We start from the raw sequence: 21,678 nt of genomic DNA, 5'->3' as shown, positions 1-21,678 counted from the left end.
GTTTGGGATTTCGTGGCATTTAAAAGGTTGAAATCCCCAAGAATAAGCAAGTTATTGATTCAGATATGTCAGTGCCATTGCTCTGGTCGCTTAATTTATTATTACCCAAACGATACCACGGTAAATTGATGCTAAATATCTCCGAGACTCAGAATTTTGCTTATACAGAATTAAAATCCAGTACTGCATTTGTGATATTCTCAAAATCTTTGTTATTTTACATTTTACACCTCTCCAACAACAACATACTAGCCTGGAAGAATTGAACCATCACAACCAGCTGAGGGCGCCTTGTCAGATCAGAAAGAAAGAGTAGGGAGACCGAAACATTGCCTGCTTTATTTAGCTAAAACGTAGCAAGTGATTAACTCTTTTAAGATTAAAATTAAAAGTATGACGTTATAAAACTAACGTGAGCTCACTAAAATCGTGAATGAACATAAACATTCAATTTGTTTCAGTCTATTATTTAATTTCCTCGTTTTAGGGCGACCAAAACACCTCGTTTTAGGACCCAATTTTTTGTGCCACATTTCAAATTTCAAAACAAACGCATCGCGGCTGTCAACAACAGTGAGAATGGATGCGGTGGCTTGAACGGAAGACTCAACAAACGAATAACGAAACAGTCTGAATACATGTAGCCTTTAAATGCGTTCATGGTGATTTGTGTTTGATCTATAGCACAATAATCACGATTAAACGTTTTTGTGCGTATGTGAATGAGGATCGTCTGCACGGAAAAACAAACGACCCCTAGTAAACTAACCCAGTGAACTGGTTGGGTTAAAATATTTTTTTAGAGATGGAAGCTCGTGGATTGTCATGTGAAAGCTCAAACAGTGCAGTAAAAGCTCCTTCCATCGAGGACTTTGTGATCGTCAAACCCATCAGTCGAGGAGCTTTTGGGAAGGTTTACCTCGCCAGAAAAAAATGCAACTCCAAACTCTACGCCATCAAGGTAACGTATTATCCAGCAAAACATTATTTATAAAAATGCTATTGATATAAGTTGTACTTTTTACAATGAATATGAGGAATTAACGTTACTTTACTTTTTTTTTTTTTTGGTATTGTACATACTCCGCTAACGTTACATTATTTTGTGAAGTAAAAATCAGGGGCTCTTTAAATAAAGCAGCCCTACACACTGATCAATTTAAAAAAATCATGTATTTAATTAATTTTTATGCTTGTGCAATTTGTACGTTTATATTTGTTTATAATAACCTTCCTCTGGAATCTATACCTTTTGTTCACTGTAAAATGTTATATGCTATCTTAAAAAAAAATAATAAAAAGGTAACGTATACAAATAATTAGTTTATTTGTATGTTGCTGCAATTAATAATGATTATACTTGTTTTAATATATACACTTTTATATTTATGATAGATTTCAAAAGTTGCGTTGAGTAGTTCATTATTATTTCTTTAATCAGTAATAGTTTATTCTGTTTTTATGTTTTATGTATAAGCCAGACATTATATCCACAAAAAAATAAAAAATAAACAGACTCTGGTCAGTCGTAAGATTTTGGTATATTTGTTATATTTATTCATAAAAGATTAAATAAAACATTTAAAATGCATTTTAACCTCATGAGGTTCTTAAATGGACTCACATTTTAGGAATTAAAAGTATTATTAAATCGTGCCAGTTCATAAAAGCATGTATAATAATTTGTAAGTATTGTATTTTTATTAAATAAAGATTCTTTAAAGATATAATTAACATTTAATAAACATTAAATTTGTAATTTGAAAAAAATTAAGTGAGTTTATACTTTAAAAACCTTTTTTTTTTTGAAATAAGTTTTTTTTTTCTTCTAAGAGCAGGTTTCTTTTATTTTTATAATATTAAACTCGTCACTTTGCTAATTCTTACAGAAAACAACAAACCTTTTCTCTCCTAATATTTACCCATGTAAAATCTTTAAAAACCTGTAGATATTTTTGATATAAAAACAACACATTTGCACAGTTTGATACTAATAGTACAGTACAAGTAGTACAAACTAGATTATTAAAGTTCGTCGAGACAAACTTTGAGGCTGGCTTGACAAAGCCTTGGTTATAGTTTAAAAAAAGAATGGATAGATAGATAGATAGATAGATAGATAGATAGATAGATAGATAGATAGATAGATAGATAGATAGATAGATAGATAGATAGATAAAAACAGTTTATAGATAGATAGATAGATAGATAGATAGATAGATAGATAGATAGATAGATAAAAACAGTTGATAGATAGATAGATAGATAGATAGATAGATAGATAGATAGATAGATAGATAGATAGATAGATAGATAGATAGATAAAAACAGTTTAAAGATAGATAGATAGATGGATAGATAGATAGATAGATAGATAGATAGATAGATAGATAGATAGATAGATAGATAGATAGATAGATAGATAGATAGATAGATAGATAGATAGATAGATAGATAGATAGATAGATAAAAACAGTTTATAGATAGATAGATAGATAGATAGATAGATAGATAGATAGATAGATAGATAGATAGATAGATAGATAGATAGATAGATAGATAGATAGATAGATAGATAGACAGACAGATAAAAACAGTTTATAGACAGATAGATAGATAGATAGATAGATAGATAGATAGATAGATAGATAGATAGATAGATAGATAGATAGATAGATAGATAGATAGATAGATAGATAGATAGATAGATAGATAGATAGATAAAAACAGTTGATAGATAGATAGATGGATAGATAGATAGATAGATAGATAGATAGATAGATAGATAGATAGATAGATAGATAGATAGATAGATAGATAGATAGATAGATAGATAGATAGATAGATAGATAGATAGATAAAAACAGTTTATAGATAGATAGATAGATAGATAGATAGATAGATAGATAGATAGATAGATAGATAGATAGATAGATAGATAGATAGATAGATAGATAGATAGATAGACAGACAGATAAAAACAGTTTATAGACAGATAGATAGATAGATAGATAGATAGATAGATAGATAGATAGATAGATAGATAGATAGATAGATAGATAGATAGATAGATAGATAGATAGATAGATAGATAAAAACAGTTGATAGATAGATAGATAGATAGATAGATAGATAGATAGATAGATAGATAGATAGATAGATGGATAGATGGATAGATGGATAGATAGATAAAAATAGTAGATAGATAGATAGATAGATAGATAGATAGATAGATAGATAGATAGATAGATAGATAGATAGATAGATAGATAGATAGATAGATAGATAGATAGATAGATAGATAGATAGATAGATAGATAAAAACAGTTTATAGATAGATAGATAGATAGATAGATAGATAGATAGATAGATAGATAGATAGATAGATAGATAGATAGATAGATAAAAACAGTTTATAGATAGATAGATAGATAGATAGATAGATAGATAGATAGATAGATAGATAGATAGATAGATAGATAGATAGATAGATAGATAGATAGATAGATAGATAGATAGATAGATAGATAGATAAAGCTCACCCATAAGTATGACAGTCTGATGGAAAGCTATGAGGTCACAAAGTTTGATCTAATGTTAAGTCAATGACAGTCTTTTGCAATAGAAGTCTATGGGACAGTTGTTGCTAGGGTGCAGTATCTGGTAGTTAGGGTGTAGCTAGAAAGTTAAAAGCTCATCAGTGATTGGCAGTTTGGTAGTCTGAGTTAAATGAGCTCAGTCATTAGTCTGTATGACAGTCTGATGCAGAGTTATGAGCTCTCAGAGTTTGATTCAATGTTAAGTCAATGGCAGTCTTTTGCAATGGAAGTCTATGGGACAGTTTCTAGGGTCCAAAAGTGGTTGCTAGGGAGTGGCTAGTAAGTTTAAAGGTGATCAGTCATTGGCAGATTGATAATCTGAGTTAAATGAGCCCAGTTAGAAGTCTGTGCGACAGTCTGATGCAGAGTTATGAGCTCACAAAGTTTGATCCCATGTTAAGTCTATGGGATTTTTCCGGTGGTCCCGGGACGTTTTTCGGAAAACCGAAAGTCGGATCAGTCGGAAAAGATATAGCAACGCGAGTCAGAATAGTTTGGAGGTCTGGTGCGAGTTTGGTGGTCATAGCTCGAAAGCTCTAGGAGGAGATAGTCTTGCAAATTTAGTCTCAGAAGAATAAAAAAAAAAATAATAATAAGTTTAGAAAGGATAACAGTAGGTTGGCTTTGACAAGCCAGCCTAATAATAATTTAATTACATATTGATTTGTTAATATGTAATTTTTAAAGGTTTTTTTTGCCCAAAATTCCTAAAAATACATTTTATTTTCATTTTACGTAATACTTTTTCCCTCTTGCTGTAATTTCCCATTCGTAAAGTTACAAAAAAAAATCCCAAAATCCTTTCTGTGAAATCCTTTCTGCTCAATATGTCTGCATAATCTTCTGTTCTGTAAATAAACGTAAATTGTGAATGCCTAATTTGCCTATTTAGTAAATGTGATGCATTTCAGGTTGTCATTTTCATGTTTTCATACAGCAGTGGAACTATAGTAATAAATATTAATGTTTTCTTTTTGCTACATTCAACGGGGTCATCTTCCCTGTTTGAAATCGTCTTCACTGATAAACTTTTTTCTTTCTGGCAGGTGGTGAAGAAAGCAGAAATGGTGGATAAGAACATGACTGAGCAAATGAGAGCTGAGAGAGATGCTCTGGCTCTCAGTAAAAGCCCTTTTATTGTGCATCTGTTTTACTCCCTTCAAACCGCTACTAAAGTCTATCTGGTATGTACAGGGATGAGTCATGGGGTGTGACAATACTTTACATACCAAGAAATAGGGCTGCTCAGTATTGGAAAAATCTGACTTTGCAATGTTTTGTTTTGCTGCGATATAATTCCACCAGATGATTTGAATAGCTCTATTTGGAAAGATTTTGTTAATTTAGATAATCTGGTATGATCAAGACAAAAATACATAAATAAACAGTGCTTTGTGTTTTGGGGGAGTCTAACAGTATTCAATACAGAAGTGTTAAATAACATGGTCATAATTGTATAAATAATTTAAAAATGTAAAATTTATTAACAACATTTAATCTTTAATAAATAATCTAGTCCTGTGATGTCACTATTGCAAATACACATTGTGATATCTATGCTTAAACAATATATTCTTCACCCCTACCAAGAAATGTGTCAGGGGAATTTTAATACAGGAAACTTTTGATGACATGTTAAAAAAAAACCCATTCAAGGACAACAGCCCAACCCCAATCATTTAGAATTTGTATACCTTAACCATGACATTATCTGTTAACCATTTCCCATCGAGCAAGCCATTTTTTTAAACCTTTTAAAACGTAACATTTAGAGTCAGACCAACAAATAACAGAGGATGACTGGACAGATAATTGTCTCCAACGAGGCCAAAAATGCAGCCCAATTGATACAAAATGGCAATTTAAATGAAAAATATAACTGGAGAAGAACTGGATTATGCCAGACATTTTTCCAGCCAATGATAAATACTTTTAGCAAGTAGCAGGAGAGACATTTAATTGTAAATTAAACGCACTGTATGGAGAGACTCTCATTTAACTAAAGGCTTTATTTAAAAAAAGGCAAAGCAAGTATAAATAGACTGAGTAAACCATATATGTATTGTGATTTGATGTTGTAAATTCTATGATAACCGCATGCCAACCCTGTCCTCCCCCTCCACCTCCTTTATATATAATAAAATGCATTTAAATATAATAAATAAAAATTATCACCTATTTTTGATAAAATTAACGTGTACACAGTTTGATTATGCAGAACAGATCTTTTAATCCCAGTTTCTTTGCAAATCGTTACTATGGAGACATGTTAATGAGCTCCTGTCAATCAATTCGGTGGGTGGTAGGGCTGTCACCATATTGAAATTCAGTACCAATCGATACTGGAATTTTAAAAACATTTCCACTAACATTTGAGCATGTAAAGGTCATCAGTTCATTGAACTTAATGCTATTTACTGAGTGTAAACACAAATACAGGGACACTGGAGCATTATAAAGCTGCAATTCATTAGCGGATCATTTGTATGTCAGCTTATAGACAAACCAGCTGATCGACGTGACTTTGAAGCGCCCAGTGTCCCTGTATCAGTGGTTACACTCAGGAAACAGCAGTGTGTTCAGTGAACTGATGACCTTCATGGCCAATCACAGTCATTTCTGTTGAGCACAATGACAAATCAGCGGCCTTTAAGGGTGCTTTTTCTCCTTCTGAACCCTGGTACACTTGCGTCATCGAGCTACTGTTGTGTACGGCTGTTGCTAGGTGACGGACACGAAAGCAAAGCACCAAACTGGAAAGACGTCCGTACATCGGGGTCGTTCTGCTTTTGTTCAGTCTTTTGGTTTTGGACATACAGAAAGCGACTCGCGTCCATCTGCCGTAGAAATACTTAACACGTTCAGAACATCACACGATGTCTGCAGAAGCTGTTTTTGGAGGAGACAAGCAGACATTATCATTGTGTTTGCCATGGCTCTGTCCCGCTTGTCACCAAGGTACAGTACATGATACACAGACACACACACACACATAAATGAACGTTATAAAAACTTACAGTTGGTTGTTTACTTCCATTATTTGGTACGATTGCATTCATACCAGAAATGAAACGGACCAGAGTTTGCGTGAACTGTACCCCAGACCACCTCTTTCAGGTGGACTCTGGTACATTTCGTTGGTGCACACCTGAGTTCAGATGACACTAGCTAACTGCATCATACTCTGCTGTCAAACGAACCAGGGTGTGGATTAAAAGTGCTAGTGTGAAAGCACCCCAAGTACGGCCTCAACAGCGCTCAAATGTTAGCAAGAAATAGACGTACCGGTTAGTACCGAATTCCAGTACCGTGACAACCCTAGTGGGCGGGCAAAACCGCACTCCTATGCCACATTGCGGTGGACCTCAAAATCGCTGGGATTTGATATCTATTTTAATGTCAGGACATTTTAAAAAGAGAGCCTTGTTGTGTTTATTTCACTCCAGTATGACCGTGCACACACTATACCTAGACACAGTTCTGTGCAAACAGCTCGCAAAAGTGAATTTTGCATCATAGGTGCCCTTTAAATAACATTAAAGATGACACTTAAGTTGTATGTTCTCTGTATATAACATCACTTATCTAAAATGACATTTGATGCGACTCTACAATGGAAAGTGTCGTCTGTGATCCTCCTGGTTTTTACAGGTTTTCTGAAGTATATAGCAATGTAAATATTTCAGTGCACGTTTAATACTTTCATAGGTGATGGAGTATCTGATTGGAGGAGATGTGAAATCGCTTCTTCATATTTATGGATACTTTGATGAGGACATGTCTCTGAAATACATCTCAGAGGTCGCGCTCGCTCTGGATTACCTTCACAGACACAGCATTATTCACAGGTATTTCTGAAAATTAGTGATTTGTAGTGTTTTGTTTGTCAAACTCACCTTTTTTTGTCATTTATTTTAGAGATTTAAAACCAGACAACATGCTCATCTCGAACCAGGGTCACATTAAGCTCACAGACTTTGGCCTCTCCAAGGTTAAACTCGACAGAGGTATGTTTCTATTTTATAACGGGAAATGCTACTGATGTTTATTTTTATTGAAGGTTTTACTAAATGTTTCTTTCTCAACGTTCAGAACTAAACCTGATGGACATTTTAACCACACCGTCTTTGGTGAAGCCTACAAAGGATTATTTTCGAACACCAGGTCAAGTTCTGTCACTGATCAGCTCTCTTGGTCTTGTAAGTAGATCTGCTGATTCATAGTTTATATATTGTATGGCTTGATATGTTGCTTTTCCCTGCTTGGTGTGAATGGTCGTTAACCATCTCTTTGACTCAAAATTTCAGAACACCCCAGTTATAGAAGGCAAGCGTCACAGCAGCACAGTATTGGGCAGCCCAATGTCCTGTGGGAAAGTCAAGCAGAGAAACAGGTCTTTGGGTTCACCTCTCATGAAGAGACGTGCCGAGTACCTGAATTCCCCAGTGTGCACGAGTCGAGCTCTAGGTATGTGGCAGATTATTGTACTTCCATAGTCTGCTTTTTTTCTTTCTTGCTGTACTTGAATAATGAAGTCTAACTTGTGGTGTTCTCTAGCATCCAACAGTGTATTCAGTCCTGTCTTGCTGGCCAGAAGTTTGACACCAAGGCTGTTAAAGTCAGGGAAGAGACTCGAGACTCTGAGTGTTGGAAGCACACACTCATGCATGCTACCATCCACTACTGACTCTGAAAACTGTGTCAGCCCCATGTGGGAAGATGAGCAGGTGGTGTATCTGCATCAGTAGCTTTTGGTTTATTGGGGTTTGAGCATAACTCAGCTGACATACATGTATATAAAACAGGCCTAATATTATTAACGTAGTTTTACCATGTGATTGAGAATAACAATATTAGCCCACTCATATTAACCTTTATCTACAGAATCATAAGGAAATCGTGATCTTTATTTTAAGCCAAAAAATTGTGATTCTCATTTAGCCAGAATCGTGCATCGTAAAACAGGCCCATATACATAGGCCACGTGTACATAAGTGTAAAACAGGCCTATATACACAGGCCAATACATGTTTAAAAGTGTTAATACAGGCCAGAATTTAACCAATAGCATCTCTGCAAAAAAGTGATGTCATGCTGCACGCGTTGTTGTTTCTGTGTGAAATCAAGAAAGAGGTCTAATTCTGTGCCTAACTCTATGCCTCTGTGCATAACTATAGATGTGTTAAAATAATGAGAATACATATATATATATACACACACACACACACACACACACATATATATATATATATATATATATTCGATTGAGTCTGAAACCGCATGATCGGCCTGATTTCCAATCACATGATCGGATCTAGACATCGGTAATTGAAAATACTGGAAATAAATTTCCATATTTTAAAGACATGGTGCAGGACAATGGATTTTAATGCAGTGCTTTAATGCTGAGACCCACTTTATATTGTATATCAATCAGGCAGTGAAGACCACTGATTTTGTAAAGGAAATAAACCTTAAAAGCAAGAAGCACTTAAACTAGGTTACTAAAAATAAAGTTTTCAGAATAATAGCACTGCTTTCTACTACTTACCCTAGATTTTTGAATGGTAGTGTGCATACAATTAAGTAAATCATTATTATTTTGCCATTCAATTCTAGAACTTGCATGATGTCGAGAATATTCCACAGCTAAATGGAAGAGAAGTTGACAACAGAAAGTCAAGAAACGTTCCCTTGACTCCTGGGGAAAAGAGGAAGACGCTTCAAGCGCGAGCTCAGGATCACAGCACTGTTTTTACTCCCCTCAATAACCAAGTTGACAACAGCAGGAATATTAAACCAGACGTTTCTGCAAAGAGGCTCCAGTTTGGTGCAACTGACAACTCTACAACTCCATTGGGGAAGACTGTTCCTCATCAGTCAGTTGGGAATGGTCTTATGAAACCAGAGCCTCCAAAAGAGCTCAAATCTTCAGTGAAGAGAGCATTTGAGGAGGTTGAGAAAAGCCCAGAACAGGTTGAGATTCTATGCAAGAAAAATGATGCAGCGTACAACAGATCCTTCCAGATTCCTGAGAAGACCTCAAAGGCCCACACAGGCTTGACTGGAATTTTCTCGATTGTAGGGCTTGATGACGTTAAAAGTGCACCTAAATGTCAACAGTTCAATGAGAGAACTGGCCCAAAGCAATCTAGTCCCATAGCCGTGGCCAAAAACCTCTTCTGTGAGCTGGAAGATCAGGGTGAAGAGGGGGCTAAAGTAGAGCCCAACTCCAGCTCTTCAACTTCGCCCGGTGATGAGCAAAACATCAGAAGAAGCCTAAGTTTAGAGTCTGACGTCTCGGCACATGAGATGTCATTGGTTGCTAACACGCCACAAAAATTGACAGACGCCAAACAAGAAGTTTTATCTTCGTCTTTCGAGGAGTTGGACGAAAACGAGATTTCTGCAGCCACCCCAATGGCCAAACCCACAATTGCTACACCAAAGCATAGCAGCGCAAAGCAGCGCAGGGGTGGACGTGAGCGTTCGCTGCTTGATCATCCTCATGGCCTGTCTGACAGTATGATGAAATCACCCGGCTTTCTCAAACCCAAAAATGTGGTTGCGTTTAGGAGCTACTGCAGCTCAATCAACCGCTCATGTACGTCACATCTCAGCCTGGCCTCGTTTGATGCCATGGAAATGTCAGCGTCCTTTCACAATGCTGTGACTCCAGTTCAGAAGAAAAGGCCCAGTCTGAGCAACTCTTCTTACCAGGTAAGGAACTCAAGCAAAACTGGAGAATTATTTAAAGGCATGGTTCTTACTAGGGTTACATGGTTTGGTTTGGTTTTAGTTCACGGTTTCAGTTTCATTTACATAAACCAAGGTTCTCACACTTCTTGAAAGTACTTGAATTTCAACTTAAATTCAAGGCCTGGAAAGTACATAAAAACAACCAGAGGTCCTTGAAAGTACTAAATTTGTGTACGGTTTCATTTCAACAATTGTACTCTGTTGTCAAAAACAGAATGAAAAAAACTGAGAAATTCTTCAATTTCAAATCTTAAATTTAAATCTTGTACAATAACACTGACAAATTTGATCAATATTTCAGAAATGGCATTTGAATATCACTAGTGTTTAGTTTTTTTAAGTATTGGATTTTTTTTAAAGTTCTTAGAGCATAATTTTATCAAATGGTCAGTTTTTGAAAATTACCCTGACATTTTAATGTAAATGTTAAGTACAGTAAGCACTTTCATGGCACTACATATGCTGGGGTATGAATTGCAAAAGTGCATTTAAAAAGTCCTTGGAAATCCTTGAATCTGCTGTTCGTGAAAGCGTGGGAACCCTGATAAACTAAAAAATATAATCAACTATAACACTGCATACTGTATATAATCTTCGCTGTATAAATTAAATAAAGGTTAACCATTTCTGAGTCATATTTTCTTTTTTCCTAGACTCCCCAGCAGATGGTTGTCTCTCACACTCCCTATAGGACACCTAAAAGTGTCCGTAGAGGTCCTGAACGTGTTGAAGGAGCTCCTATTTTGGGAACTCCTGACTACTTGGCACCAGAACTTTTATTAGGCAAGGCTCATGGTAAGAATTTGAGATATAAATGAAATATGTGTTTATGACATGCGTCTCCAGGTGTCCAATGCCCGTATTGTCACTGGGGTGGTATATTTTTAAAAGGTACATAATTTTACCTGTAGTTGCTTTTCCACTGCATGGTACGGCATGGTTTGGTTAGTTCCTGTTCTGTACCTAGTACCTGGTACTTATTTGTGTGAGGTTCGTGGGTTGGTTTTTATCACATTTACTGCAGTGTAAATGTGTACACTGATGTGACAAACAGAACCATACAATGCAGTTGAAAAGCAGCTTAATGGGACTATATTAGCTGTTTCCATCCAAAGTTGTGAGTTAGACTTATGCACAAACTAGAATATTGCATAAAACCTTTGCGAATAAAGCATTGTTTCTATCCAATAAGTCAAAGAGAACTAAATTGTCACTTCCTGCTGAACTGGCGCCAAATATCAAAAAAGAAAAATGTAATTTTCTCCATTCGAAGAAGCCACTTTTTTTTTAAATATAGCAGTGCCTTAGAACGCTTTCTGGTATAGACGAGAGTCAACGGGAGGCAACAACAAAATTGGGTTTCATCAGTGCTAGTTGTTTGGCATTAACTTGGTGTGTACTGGCCTTTGAAGGTAGTAAGTACATGCATATATTTAAAAATATAAATAATTTAAAAAAGTTGAAATTACTAAGATGTACTTTTAAAAAGGTACTGCACCAGTGGCAGCTTTTATAGCTTTATTTCTGAAAGTGAAGAACTTCTCGTATGAATATGTGGAATTCATACAAGATGTATCAAACCTGAACCTAACCGTAACCATACACACAAACACACCTCAATAGCAGCAACGTTTGGATAAGAATACAAAATGGCCAGAATATCTGAACAAATTTGTGCAATCATAAAAGCATCTGATATAAAGTGGAACTGAATTCTTTTCATTAACAGCTATTATGTTTTAGTTTCAGGGCCTGTACGTTATGGTATGTATGTTTTAAAAGTATTCGGCTCAGATTTCATGCCACGGAGCTGTTGGTGCATGTGCGGGCAGCTTATCTTTGACGCATTAGATGAGGACGTGGCTGACTAATTCCATTATGGGTTACAGCTTTTGTGATTTGGCGGCTCTTGATTTATCACCCTTAATGCTTCTGTAATGCTGCTGTCTGAACTCTGATGGGATGTTATGACGGTGCTTGGGAATTCTGGGGTATTCAACTTGAGTAAAATATCCAGAGAAGTGTTCTATAACTTCAGTCTTGTTTACACCTGGTATGAAGATGCATTTTCGTCAATTATTGGTAATACAAGTGGATGATTACAGGTGTGAATGTTTGAGTTGTCCACAACTTTTCAAGATGTAGTCACAAAATGCATCTGATCGGATACATTTTGTAGTGTAAAAAACAACTCCTCTCCATCTACTGACCTAACACTTGATTGTTTATGCGTCATCATATGAGAAAGACCACCTCAACTAGGTAGTCATCCTACTACCTACTAAAAGTGTTTATAAATTATAAAAGTGGTTTGGTATTATTAGCCAGCAGCTAGCTCTCTGCAACTCTTACATGGTTTCCCACTGAAGCTAAGCCGGTCTGTACCTGGGTGGAGACCACATGGGAAAGCTAGGTAGCTGCGGGGAGTGGTGTTAGTGAGGCCAGCAGGGGGCGCCCAATCTGCGGTCTGTGTGGGTCTTAATGCCCTATTATAGTGACAGGGAATCTATACTGCGACGTGAGCACAGTCTTTCGGATGAGATGTTAAACCGAGGTCCTGACTCTTTGTGGTCGTTAAAAATCCCAGGAAAAAAAGTAGGGGTTTAATCCTAGCATCCTGGCCAAATTTTCCCACTGGCCTCTGTCCATCATGGCCTCCTAACCATCCAATTGGCTTCATCACTTTGTCTCCTCTCCACCAATGAGCTGGTGTCTGGTGCAATATGGCTGCCGTCACGTCATCAAAGTGGATGCTGCACACTGGTGGTGGATGAGGAGATTTTTTTCCCCCAATGTGTAAAGCACTTTGAGTGTCCAGAACATTCCTATATAAATGTAAGGAATTTATTATTATTATTATTATTACCTCCCAGAACTTCCAAACTAAACCAAAAGCATCTTAAGCATCAAAAAACACCACATATTCATTGCATTTGTCCTACTGTAACAAATTCCATTTTCTTTTTGATATTTGGCACCAGTTTATTCAGGGTGTTCACAGATCCTTAAAGTCTTAAATTCCTTAGTATAAAAATAAGACCATATAAATCTACATTTTAGAGGTCTTAAAATGCAATCGAATTACCCCATAAATCAGACTTTGTTTCCGTTTTGAAATCTACTTAAATCGTTTCTTCTATCATCACGCAGATCAACATAGGTGGAACTAAAGTCCATTTTTAGTCTATGGTGGAACCCAATAAACGTTTACGTAATTAACATTTGCTGGGATTTTGCTAATGTAAGTGGAGTAAGATTTTGTTCTATAATAGCTTATAACAGCTGCGTCAACCAGTACATTAACAAATGAAGAATTAGAGTTGCACCAATCAACCAGCCAAGGATATTTAAAAAGTCTTAAATATAACTTTTAGAATCCTGCAGATACCCTGTTATCAGGAAGTGACACTTTTGTTATCTTTGACTAATTAACGGTGCTTTATTGGCTAATGTTTTCTGTGATTTTCCAATTCAACATTCTTCAATGTATCTTCATATCATATTGAACAACAGACTGAATTTCCATTTTTGGGTGAACTGTCCCTTTAATACCAGGTGGGGAATTTGTTTTGCTTTCAAAGCATTGCTGTATTTTGTTAGAATAGACTAACATCTTCTGAATCCACTGATGGTGTGGGTTTGGGGCAGGATTACCTGAACAATAGAACCCTGGGTGATAGTTTAGGAAAAATTGTGCCAGTTTATAGCAAAATAAGTAGCATATGTAGTTAAATCCATAGCCTTTCAGAGTACTCTACATCTGATCTTGCATAATTGAAGACTCTGAGAAAGAGATACAATCTTTTTAAGTACCCAGAACACCCTAGCAGCTGCATAGCAACATCCTGGAAACCACCCAGCACATCCCAGCATTGGTGTTTTGTGATTTTTGCCTGGGCAATTATGTGTTGTTTAACAGTTATTTAAATGTTTTTTTAATGACCAATTATTGTATTTTTGTGAAATTAGAGTATTGCCAATGGAAAATCCTCACCCTTAAGGCTTTATGTTGATTATCTTTGAAAGTATTAAGAATGTCCTAATTTATTCATGCTCATTTTAGACTCATGAGTAGGCCCACATGGAATCTGTGTGCGCAGAATCCCGCAGATTTTTTGTAAATTTATATTTTTAGTTTTTAAATTAATTTCAGTATTATTATTGACTAATGTGAAAATATTCATATGATTTATTTACAGTATAGTTTGTAAAGTAATATTTTCTGTCTTTTAGTTGATTTATTATGAAATTATTATGATTTATTATGAAAGACTCACTTTGTTTACCAAATAAAGTAGTTCTAATTGGATTTGCACTGTAAACATTAAATATAAGTTTAAAATGTATTACTTTTTATTACATATATTAAGGTTTTAGTTATGATACTCCCAGGATCATTCCACATAAATCTGCAGATTTTTAACAAAATTCTGCGCAGAAATAACAAAAAATGCCCGCAGATTCCATCTGGCCCTACTCATGAGATTGGTACACCCCCTTTCACACGAGGTGTCAGCTTCAACGCTTCCCATTCACTTTGAATGCGTGACGTCAGGCGTTGCCAAACTGCATTGTGAATCCGTCTGCACCGCTTCAGAGGTGTTGTTCTCTGCAGAAGTTGGGACTTGCTCAACTTTTCAAGCGCCGACGGAAGCGTCAGCCAATCAGATCGCTGTATGCAAATACACCAGCTCGGGGAGAGGCCTATTGCTGACTAATTTCATTGGCTGACGCTGCTATGACGATCACGTCAGCCCCAACTTCAGACACGCCCTCTGTCAAGCGTTGACGCTGAAGCCCCGTGTGAATGGGGCATTAATGTTATTCATTGGTAAACTATGGATTTTTCCAACAATTAAACCACCCTCAAAGTATGTTGCCAGTGCGGGAGTTTTTCATTGTGAATATCAATTCATATTAAACTGAACTGAATCCATTTCAATATAACTTGAACGACACTAGAGGTTTACCAGCCTGACATGCTGAATGTGTCCTACTTAATGTAATATTGTTATGGCTTTTATTTTTTATTGTTCTGTTAATGTAAAGACACAATCCATATTGACTGGGGTCTGTAAATTATTTTGTGAAATCAAAGATCTAGATGTTTTATAGCAGTTTCTTTATTTATTTTATTTGATGTATTTATTTTTGTAGTTAGGGTGTATTAAAGGTTCAGTATGTAGAATTGACAACTAGTGGTTGAACTAAGTATTGCAATCCAAATTAAAAATATTGGGTTTTTTTTTTTTTTCTCCGCCTTTCTTTGGCCACATACCACAGTATTTCCTCTAGGATTTGTCCAGCTGTGGTGGCAGGCCTTTTACACAGATTTTCGTTATTTCAATGACAAATGTCGTGAGCGCAGTATTACAAGTCGAGATCACATTCATTTAATACGAGCATGAGAATCTTTTTGCTTGCTCGCCGATTTCCTCTGATAGTGCACAAAACTTCCTGTATGCCCTCAAAAATGTGCTGACCAAGTGCAGATTTTCTTGTGCGTTTTCAACTAAACGCTGCTGAAGTGCGATTTACTGAGTTTATATAACAATTATGTCTCCAAAATGTATTAGATTTGCTAGGAACATTTATGAATGTCTCCAATAAACCTACAGAGCGGCATTGATGCGTCCTGAAGTGAAACGGCCATAAACTCCAGCAAGAAAAAGTAATTGTATGCAGAGCCATAGCCCTTTATCTATAAAGTTTAATTATGGAAACCGTGTTCATCATAACTACGTCGTGTTTGCTGGCCTTACGCATCACGCAGCACTGTCAGTCAATCAGCATGTAACCTTAAAAGGTTAAACAAATAACACACAGCACTACTACAATTACAGAAAAGTTCGCTACTGTTATAATTCACTCACCTTACATTTTAATATGTTTTGATTGCAATATAACCCGCTATTAAAAAACCCCAGCAACAACTGAAGGTTTTGAATGAAAAGCTGTGATGTAGCCGTGCAAGAATGAATGTAGCAGAAACCACGCAACACATATGCAGGTTGCCAGATTGACAACACCAACATACGCTGTGTTTTCCACTAAGGCAGGGGTTCTCAATCTCGGTCCTGGAGGTCTGGTGTCCTGCATATTTTAGCTCCAACCCCAATCAGACACACATGGACTAGCTAATCAAGCACTTATCAGGCTTTCTAGAAACATCTTGCAGGTGTGTTGAGGCAAGTTGTAGTTAAAATCTGCAGGACACTGGAAATCCAGCACCATGTTTGAGAATCCCTGCACTAAGGCAATGTGGGTTGCTGAAACAAAATTGGGTTAACTGGCAGAGGGCGGTGTTACAAAACAGTCAAAAGCTTCATCCGAAATCGCCTACTACTCGAATAGGTACTACATTTGAAGTACATTCTTTATAGTGTGAATCTCTCGCGTGGCATTAAGAGATAGTGTAGCATATATTGGATGTTTATTACAGAATTTCGCTGGTAGCAGATCACGAGTACTGTTTTCGAATACTATGAATTTGGACATAATACTCGGCTCATACTGTTTTTCGCATACTGCATATTAGGGAGGTACGCGATTTCGGACACAGACAGAAATTTTGAAAGTTTCAATGAAGAATAACTGACTTTAGCATTGCTTTTTAGATAAACGAGTATCTGCAAACGTATTATGGTATTTTATTCTATAGAAAAGTTCAAAAATGTACATATAGCACCTTTAAAATAAAATCAGTTGTCTATTTTTTTTGTTAGCAGTTTGTTTTTGTAATTGGACTCCGAAACAAACTCACATCAAGATTTGTATTTATTGGCCATATATTGGTTTTGACCTCCAAATATGGGCCAAAATATCCATGTTAGTGCATCCAAACAGAGCATTGAGCTTTTTACTGATTCTTCTTCATTTTTTATAATGTAACATCATCTATCATGATACAAGAGTTCATGTCAAGCTGGTTTTGTGTGTTCTGCTGTTTCCCTTCTCCCTAAAAATCAACTTGCCATCGCTGCTATCACTGCTGTATAATAGTGGTCACTTTCTAACGTGTGTTCTAGCATGTTGTGCGTTTAGTACTCTGAGCTTGAGTGAGCTTTTTTGCCTTCTGACAGATTTCATGGTGGACTGGTGGGCATTGGGGGTTTGTCTGTTCGAGTTCCTCACCGGAGTCCCACCTTTCAACGATGAGACCCCTCAGCTGGTGTTCCAGAACATTCTCAACAGAGGTAAGAAGGATAAAAGCTGATGTCAAGTTAGTCTTTTTTTTTTCTTGGCTCTTAAAATTTCCTACAGTTCTTCAATTGTATTTTTGGTCCAGTGTTGTGTTTATTCCCCTTCATTATAATCTTATCATTATGGACACTTAATTCTGCCAGGGAATAGAAATATGTATAATAGTATCTCACAGTTCTGACTTTATATCTCTTATATTTGAGTTTATATCTAAATTATGAGCTATAAACTTGCTTTTCCAAGTAAACTTAACATACTCTCAGATTCAGAAAAGAAAGTGAAAATTGTAAAAATAAAACAAGCTTTCATACTTGATAGTTCCACCGTATGACTTTTTAAAATTTGTACCTCACCCTCTATCAAAATCAGTTCTAATAAAAAAATTGTACATTAAATTGGATATTAACATAAAAAAGGAAATCTCCTGATTCGTGTTTTCTCCATGAGAAGGTGGTTGTGGTTTTTGATCTCTTTATGAATGATTGAGTACAGATATACCGTGGCCAGACGGAGAAGAGGAGTTGACCCCAAATTCAAGAAATGCCATTGAGATTCTGCTCACCATGGACACGCTCAAACGGGCCGGCTTAAAAGGTGAATCATGCTTAATATACTTCTATCATATTTGTTTATTCAGTAGGGGTGTGACGAGATCTGGTGTTCTTGCGAGATTAAATCACAATGTCTGTTTCTTCATACTCTCATCCAGTAGCTCAGAGTTTGTCACGGTGGCATGACATGTTGCTGAATAAAAGTGAAACTGCTGAAAAATGAAATACCAAAAAGTACATACATTTTTTTTAAAGTTCACTTTGTAGAAAGGAGTTTTGGTTTCTCATGTGAAATTGTACAGGGGTGTTAGCAAAATGTATTGCAGTGTTTACATGTCCAAGTAAATAACCATTCGTTACAAGTTGATTTCAAAAAGCAGCTAAATTGTTTTGCTTTTTTTCAGTTGAATAAAATCTTCATTAAATTCATATATTAGCAAATATTTAATATAATGAGCTAATAAAAATAGTGTTTGTATGTAATTTACGGCATTTTATCATTGAAGATTTCTTAAAAATAGTGTAAAATTCACGCCTCGTGAACCCAGTCTCGTAGAGCAAGCGTCTCGTCACACCTCTAGTAAGGATGTATAGGTAAATGTATTTTAATTTGCATTCTTTTAATCAGTAAATTTAAACAATACAATAAAAGCTATTGATACTTTTCGATGACTCCCACCGAAATTCAATCACTATGTACCTCTTTAACATTATTAATGGGCTACTGAGTTAATAATGTTGTTGAAGTCACAGTTCTGACTTTCATTTTCAAACTGTCTGCAAGTTATTTTATTTTCAAGACCAGTGGTGATCTATCTGCTGCTGCTTTCAGCATTATGCCAATAAATGTCATGTAAAATGATGTTCAAACTCAAATTGGTAGCATTTAACACAGATTAAAGCACATACTGCGGGGAAAAGAAGTATTGAACACGTCATGTTTTTTTTCCTGGGAATATTCTAATGAAGCTGTTGACATGGAATTGAACATTGAAGATTTTGGTAAAAACCCAAACAATACGAACATTAAAATAAAACAAAACAAATTTTTTTTTTTCATTTTTAAAAAGGAAATGACACAAGGAGAAAGTACTGAACTACTGAAACGTATTTAATACTTTTATATAAAAAGCTTTTTTTGGTGATGGCAGCTTAAAGACGCCGCTCATATGGAGCATGAAGGCACATGCATTGCTCAAGTGTGAGTTTATCACAGACTTCAACCAAGTGTAAAAATCTTGATGGTTCTGTCGGTCTCGTCTATCAAATCTGATCTTTATTTTGTATTTTCTATTGGATTAAAGTCAGGTGATTGGCTGGGCCATTCTACAGCTTGATTTTCTTTCTCTGAAACCATTTGAGAGTTTGGCTTGGCTGTGTTTTGGATCATTGTCTTGCTGAAATGTCCACCCTGGTGTCATCTTCATCCTCCTGCTAATGTAGATGTTGGACTGAAGCAGCGAATTTTAATTTACAATGACGAAGGATAAAGGGTTGCTGAAGATCTACTAAGAGATTTCAGCTGCTGTCTGGGCTTTCACTGCCTTTCCACACCTCCCTTTCTTCATGTGTTCAATACTTTTCCCCTGCGTCATTGTTTTATTACGCATAACTTAATTTGTTAAATAATTTGATTTGTTTTCTTTGCATATATAGATTTCTTTGGTTTTTACCAACATCCAGGGAAAATTTCAAGTCAACAGCACCTTTAGAAATTGGTTTTCTGAGGAAATGCTGACATGTTCAATACACATTTTTCTGCTGTAATCTATACCTCAGGTGATCTTTATCATAAATGTTGTTGTTTTGCTGCGACATCATGAAAATGGACAGCATTTCTAAAATAGTTGGGACACGGTGTTAGCCCTTACTTGTTTCAGTGTGGAAGAGTTATCTAATTACACTAACTAGTTGCTTTGTAACTCTACACACCCAACACTGCTGGCTGTTGGATTAGTTTATCTCAAGCTAACATTTTTTTGTGTGTTGTGTTTGTGCAGAGTTGAAGGATCATGCCTTTTTTGATGGTGTGGACTGGGAAAACCTACACCGTCAGACGATGCCCTTTATCCCGCAGCCTGACAACGAGACTGACACCTCATACTTTGAGGCCAGGAATACGGCACAACATCTGACCGTTTCCGGCTTCAGTCTCTAAGCATGTGGAGATGCGGTTTGTTCAGAACTGTTGTTGAGGATCCCATAATGCTCGTCTTCCATTCTTTGTTTTGTCTTTGGTTTTTCATGTCAGATATTTTAACGTGTCTTTATTTTTGTTTGAAAGTATTCCGGAATGCAGTCAGGTGGCTTTTTATTTACCTACAGTATATGCACATACATGCTGCCAGATTGCTGCAAAATCATCCGTTATCGGAAAAAGTAATATATTATGTAACACTACTATAGATATCGACTCTTTAATGCACATTTAGATTGAAGACACTGCTGTTTTAACTTATGTTTTCATGAAAACTATACTTGTCGGGCTGAAATTTTAACATGCTAAATGTTTTAACTAGTCTTAAAGCAAGTACGATTGCTGCTTCAAACACCATTCGTTTTCTTTATTCATTAATCATTTAGTGTGTACACACACCTTCAAACATGTCCGTGGTTTATAATGTACCTGTTTTTAAATGATTCTAATAGGGCTTCCAGTTAAATAAAATAAAATGCAACTATTGTATTACAGTTTTTCTTGAACACTTAAACACTAACAACCTTTTGAATTCATGTTTCAAAACTATAATGCCATTTTTTTAACAAGCACACCAATTTCTCTTAACTTTAAACACTATTGCCTGCTTTGACACGTGAGTTATATTTGGTGAACTGTTACAGCAAAACTCGAAGTCTCTACATTTTTCAGTGCTTAGATCAGGGGTGTCAGCAGTTAGAGCCAGTGTCCTGGAGAGTTTAGCTCCAACCATAATCAAACACACCTGAACCAGATAATCAAGCTCTTACTAGATTCAGGCTGCGTCCGAATACGCATACTGCCATATTATATAGTACGTAAAAAAACAGAATTATGTTCAGACTCATAGAATTTGAAAAACAGTGGCTGTTTCTCAATTCCAAGAACGCAGAGAACGGACATGTGTTCTTGTGGAGACCGGTCTTACCAGGTGTCCTCGGAAGAACGAACTCGGCAGACTGCGAGAACAGAGAACGTGAGAAATGAGATGCTGCGTTCTTCCTAATGGTCACATGACCTTCACCTGTTTTTAATGGAAAATTATTTAAAGGGCACATAGTTTACCTCTTTTTTATGATTTAATATTAATATTATGGTTCTTCTGAGTGTGCCAGTTTAGGTTCAGTTTAAAACACAATTCAGTTTTTTTATTATAATGTGTTAAAAAGTGTCATGTTGGGGGCTGTGTCCACAGTTCGCTGATTTAGGGGTGTGTTGCTTCACATGTAGACTAGTTTTCAGCTTCCCGCCCAACGTAACAAGGGGGCGGGGCCATGGCCCGCTCTGTGTTTGCAACACAGACAGGCAGATTGAAAGGAGGAGGAGAGGATCAGCATTCAGTCGTACATGTACGACTCGGAAACAGACA

The 21,678-nt window shown here is 36.2% G+C and overlaps 2 protein-coding genes across 3 annotated transcripts in view; one reads left to right on the top strand and one right to left on the bottom strand.

Moving 5' to 3' along the window:
- The window catches only part of LOC130218502 (serine/threonine-protein kinase pim-3-like), a 29,302-nt gene that overhangs the window by 2,411 nt on the left and 5,213 nt on the right, over positions 1-21,678 (bottom strand). The gene's annotated exons all lie outside the window — the stretch shown is intronic.
- On the top strand, positions 540-20,784 carry mastl (microtubule associated serine/threonine kinase-like). 2 transcript variants are annotated; one of them, XM_056450701.1, is made up of 13 exons: positions 540-961; positions 4,646-4,783; positions 7,308-7,447; positions 7,518-7,606; positions 7,692-7,798; positions 7,907-8,066; positions 8,157-8,326; positions 9,219-10,319; positions 11,012-11,153; positions 12,102-12,122; positions 17,441-17,554; positions 18,054-18,155; positions 20,113-20,784. In XM_056450701.1, the coding sequence occupies exons 1-13, from the start codon at positions 806-808 to the stop codon at positions 20,268-20,270; spliced, it is 2,598 nt and encodes an 865-aa protein (XP_056306676.1). In that variant the 5' UTR covers positions 540-805; the 3' UTR covers positions 20,271-20,784. The 2 variants fall into 2 exon arrangements, with proteins under 2 accessions (XP_056306676.1, XP_056306677.1); XM_056450702.1 differs by lacking the exon at positions 12,102-12,122.

Source organism: Danio aesculapii, chromosome 24, assembly GCF_903798145.1.
Source record: "Danio aesculapii chromosome 24, fDanAes4.1, whole genome shotgun sequence".
NCBI classification, from domain to species: domain Eukaryota; kingdom Metazoa; phylum Chordata; class Actinopteri; order Cypriniformes; family Danionidae; genus Danio; species Danio aesculapii.
This window is presented reverse-complemented; position numbering and strand designations above follow the sequence as displayed.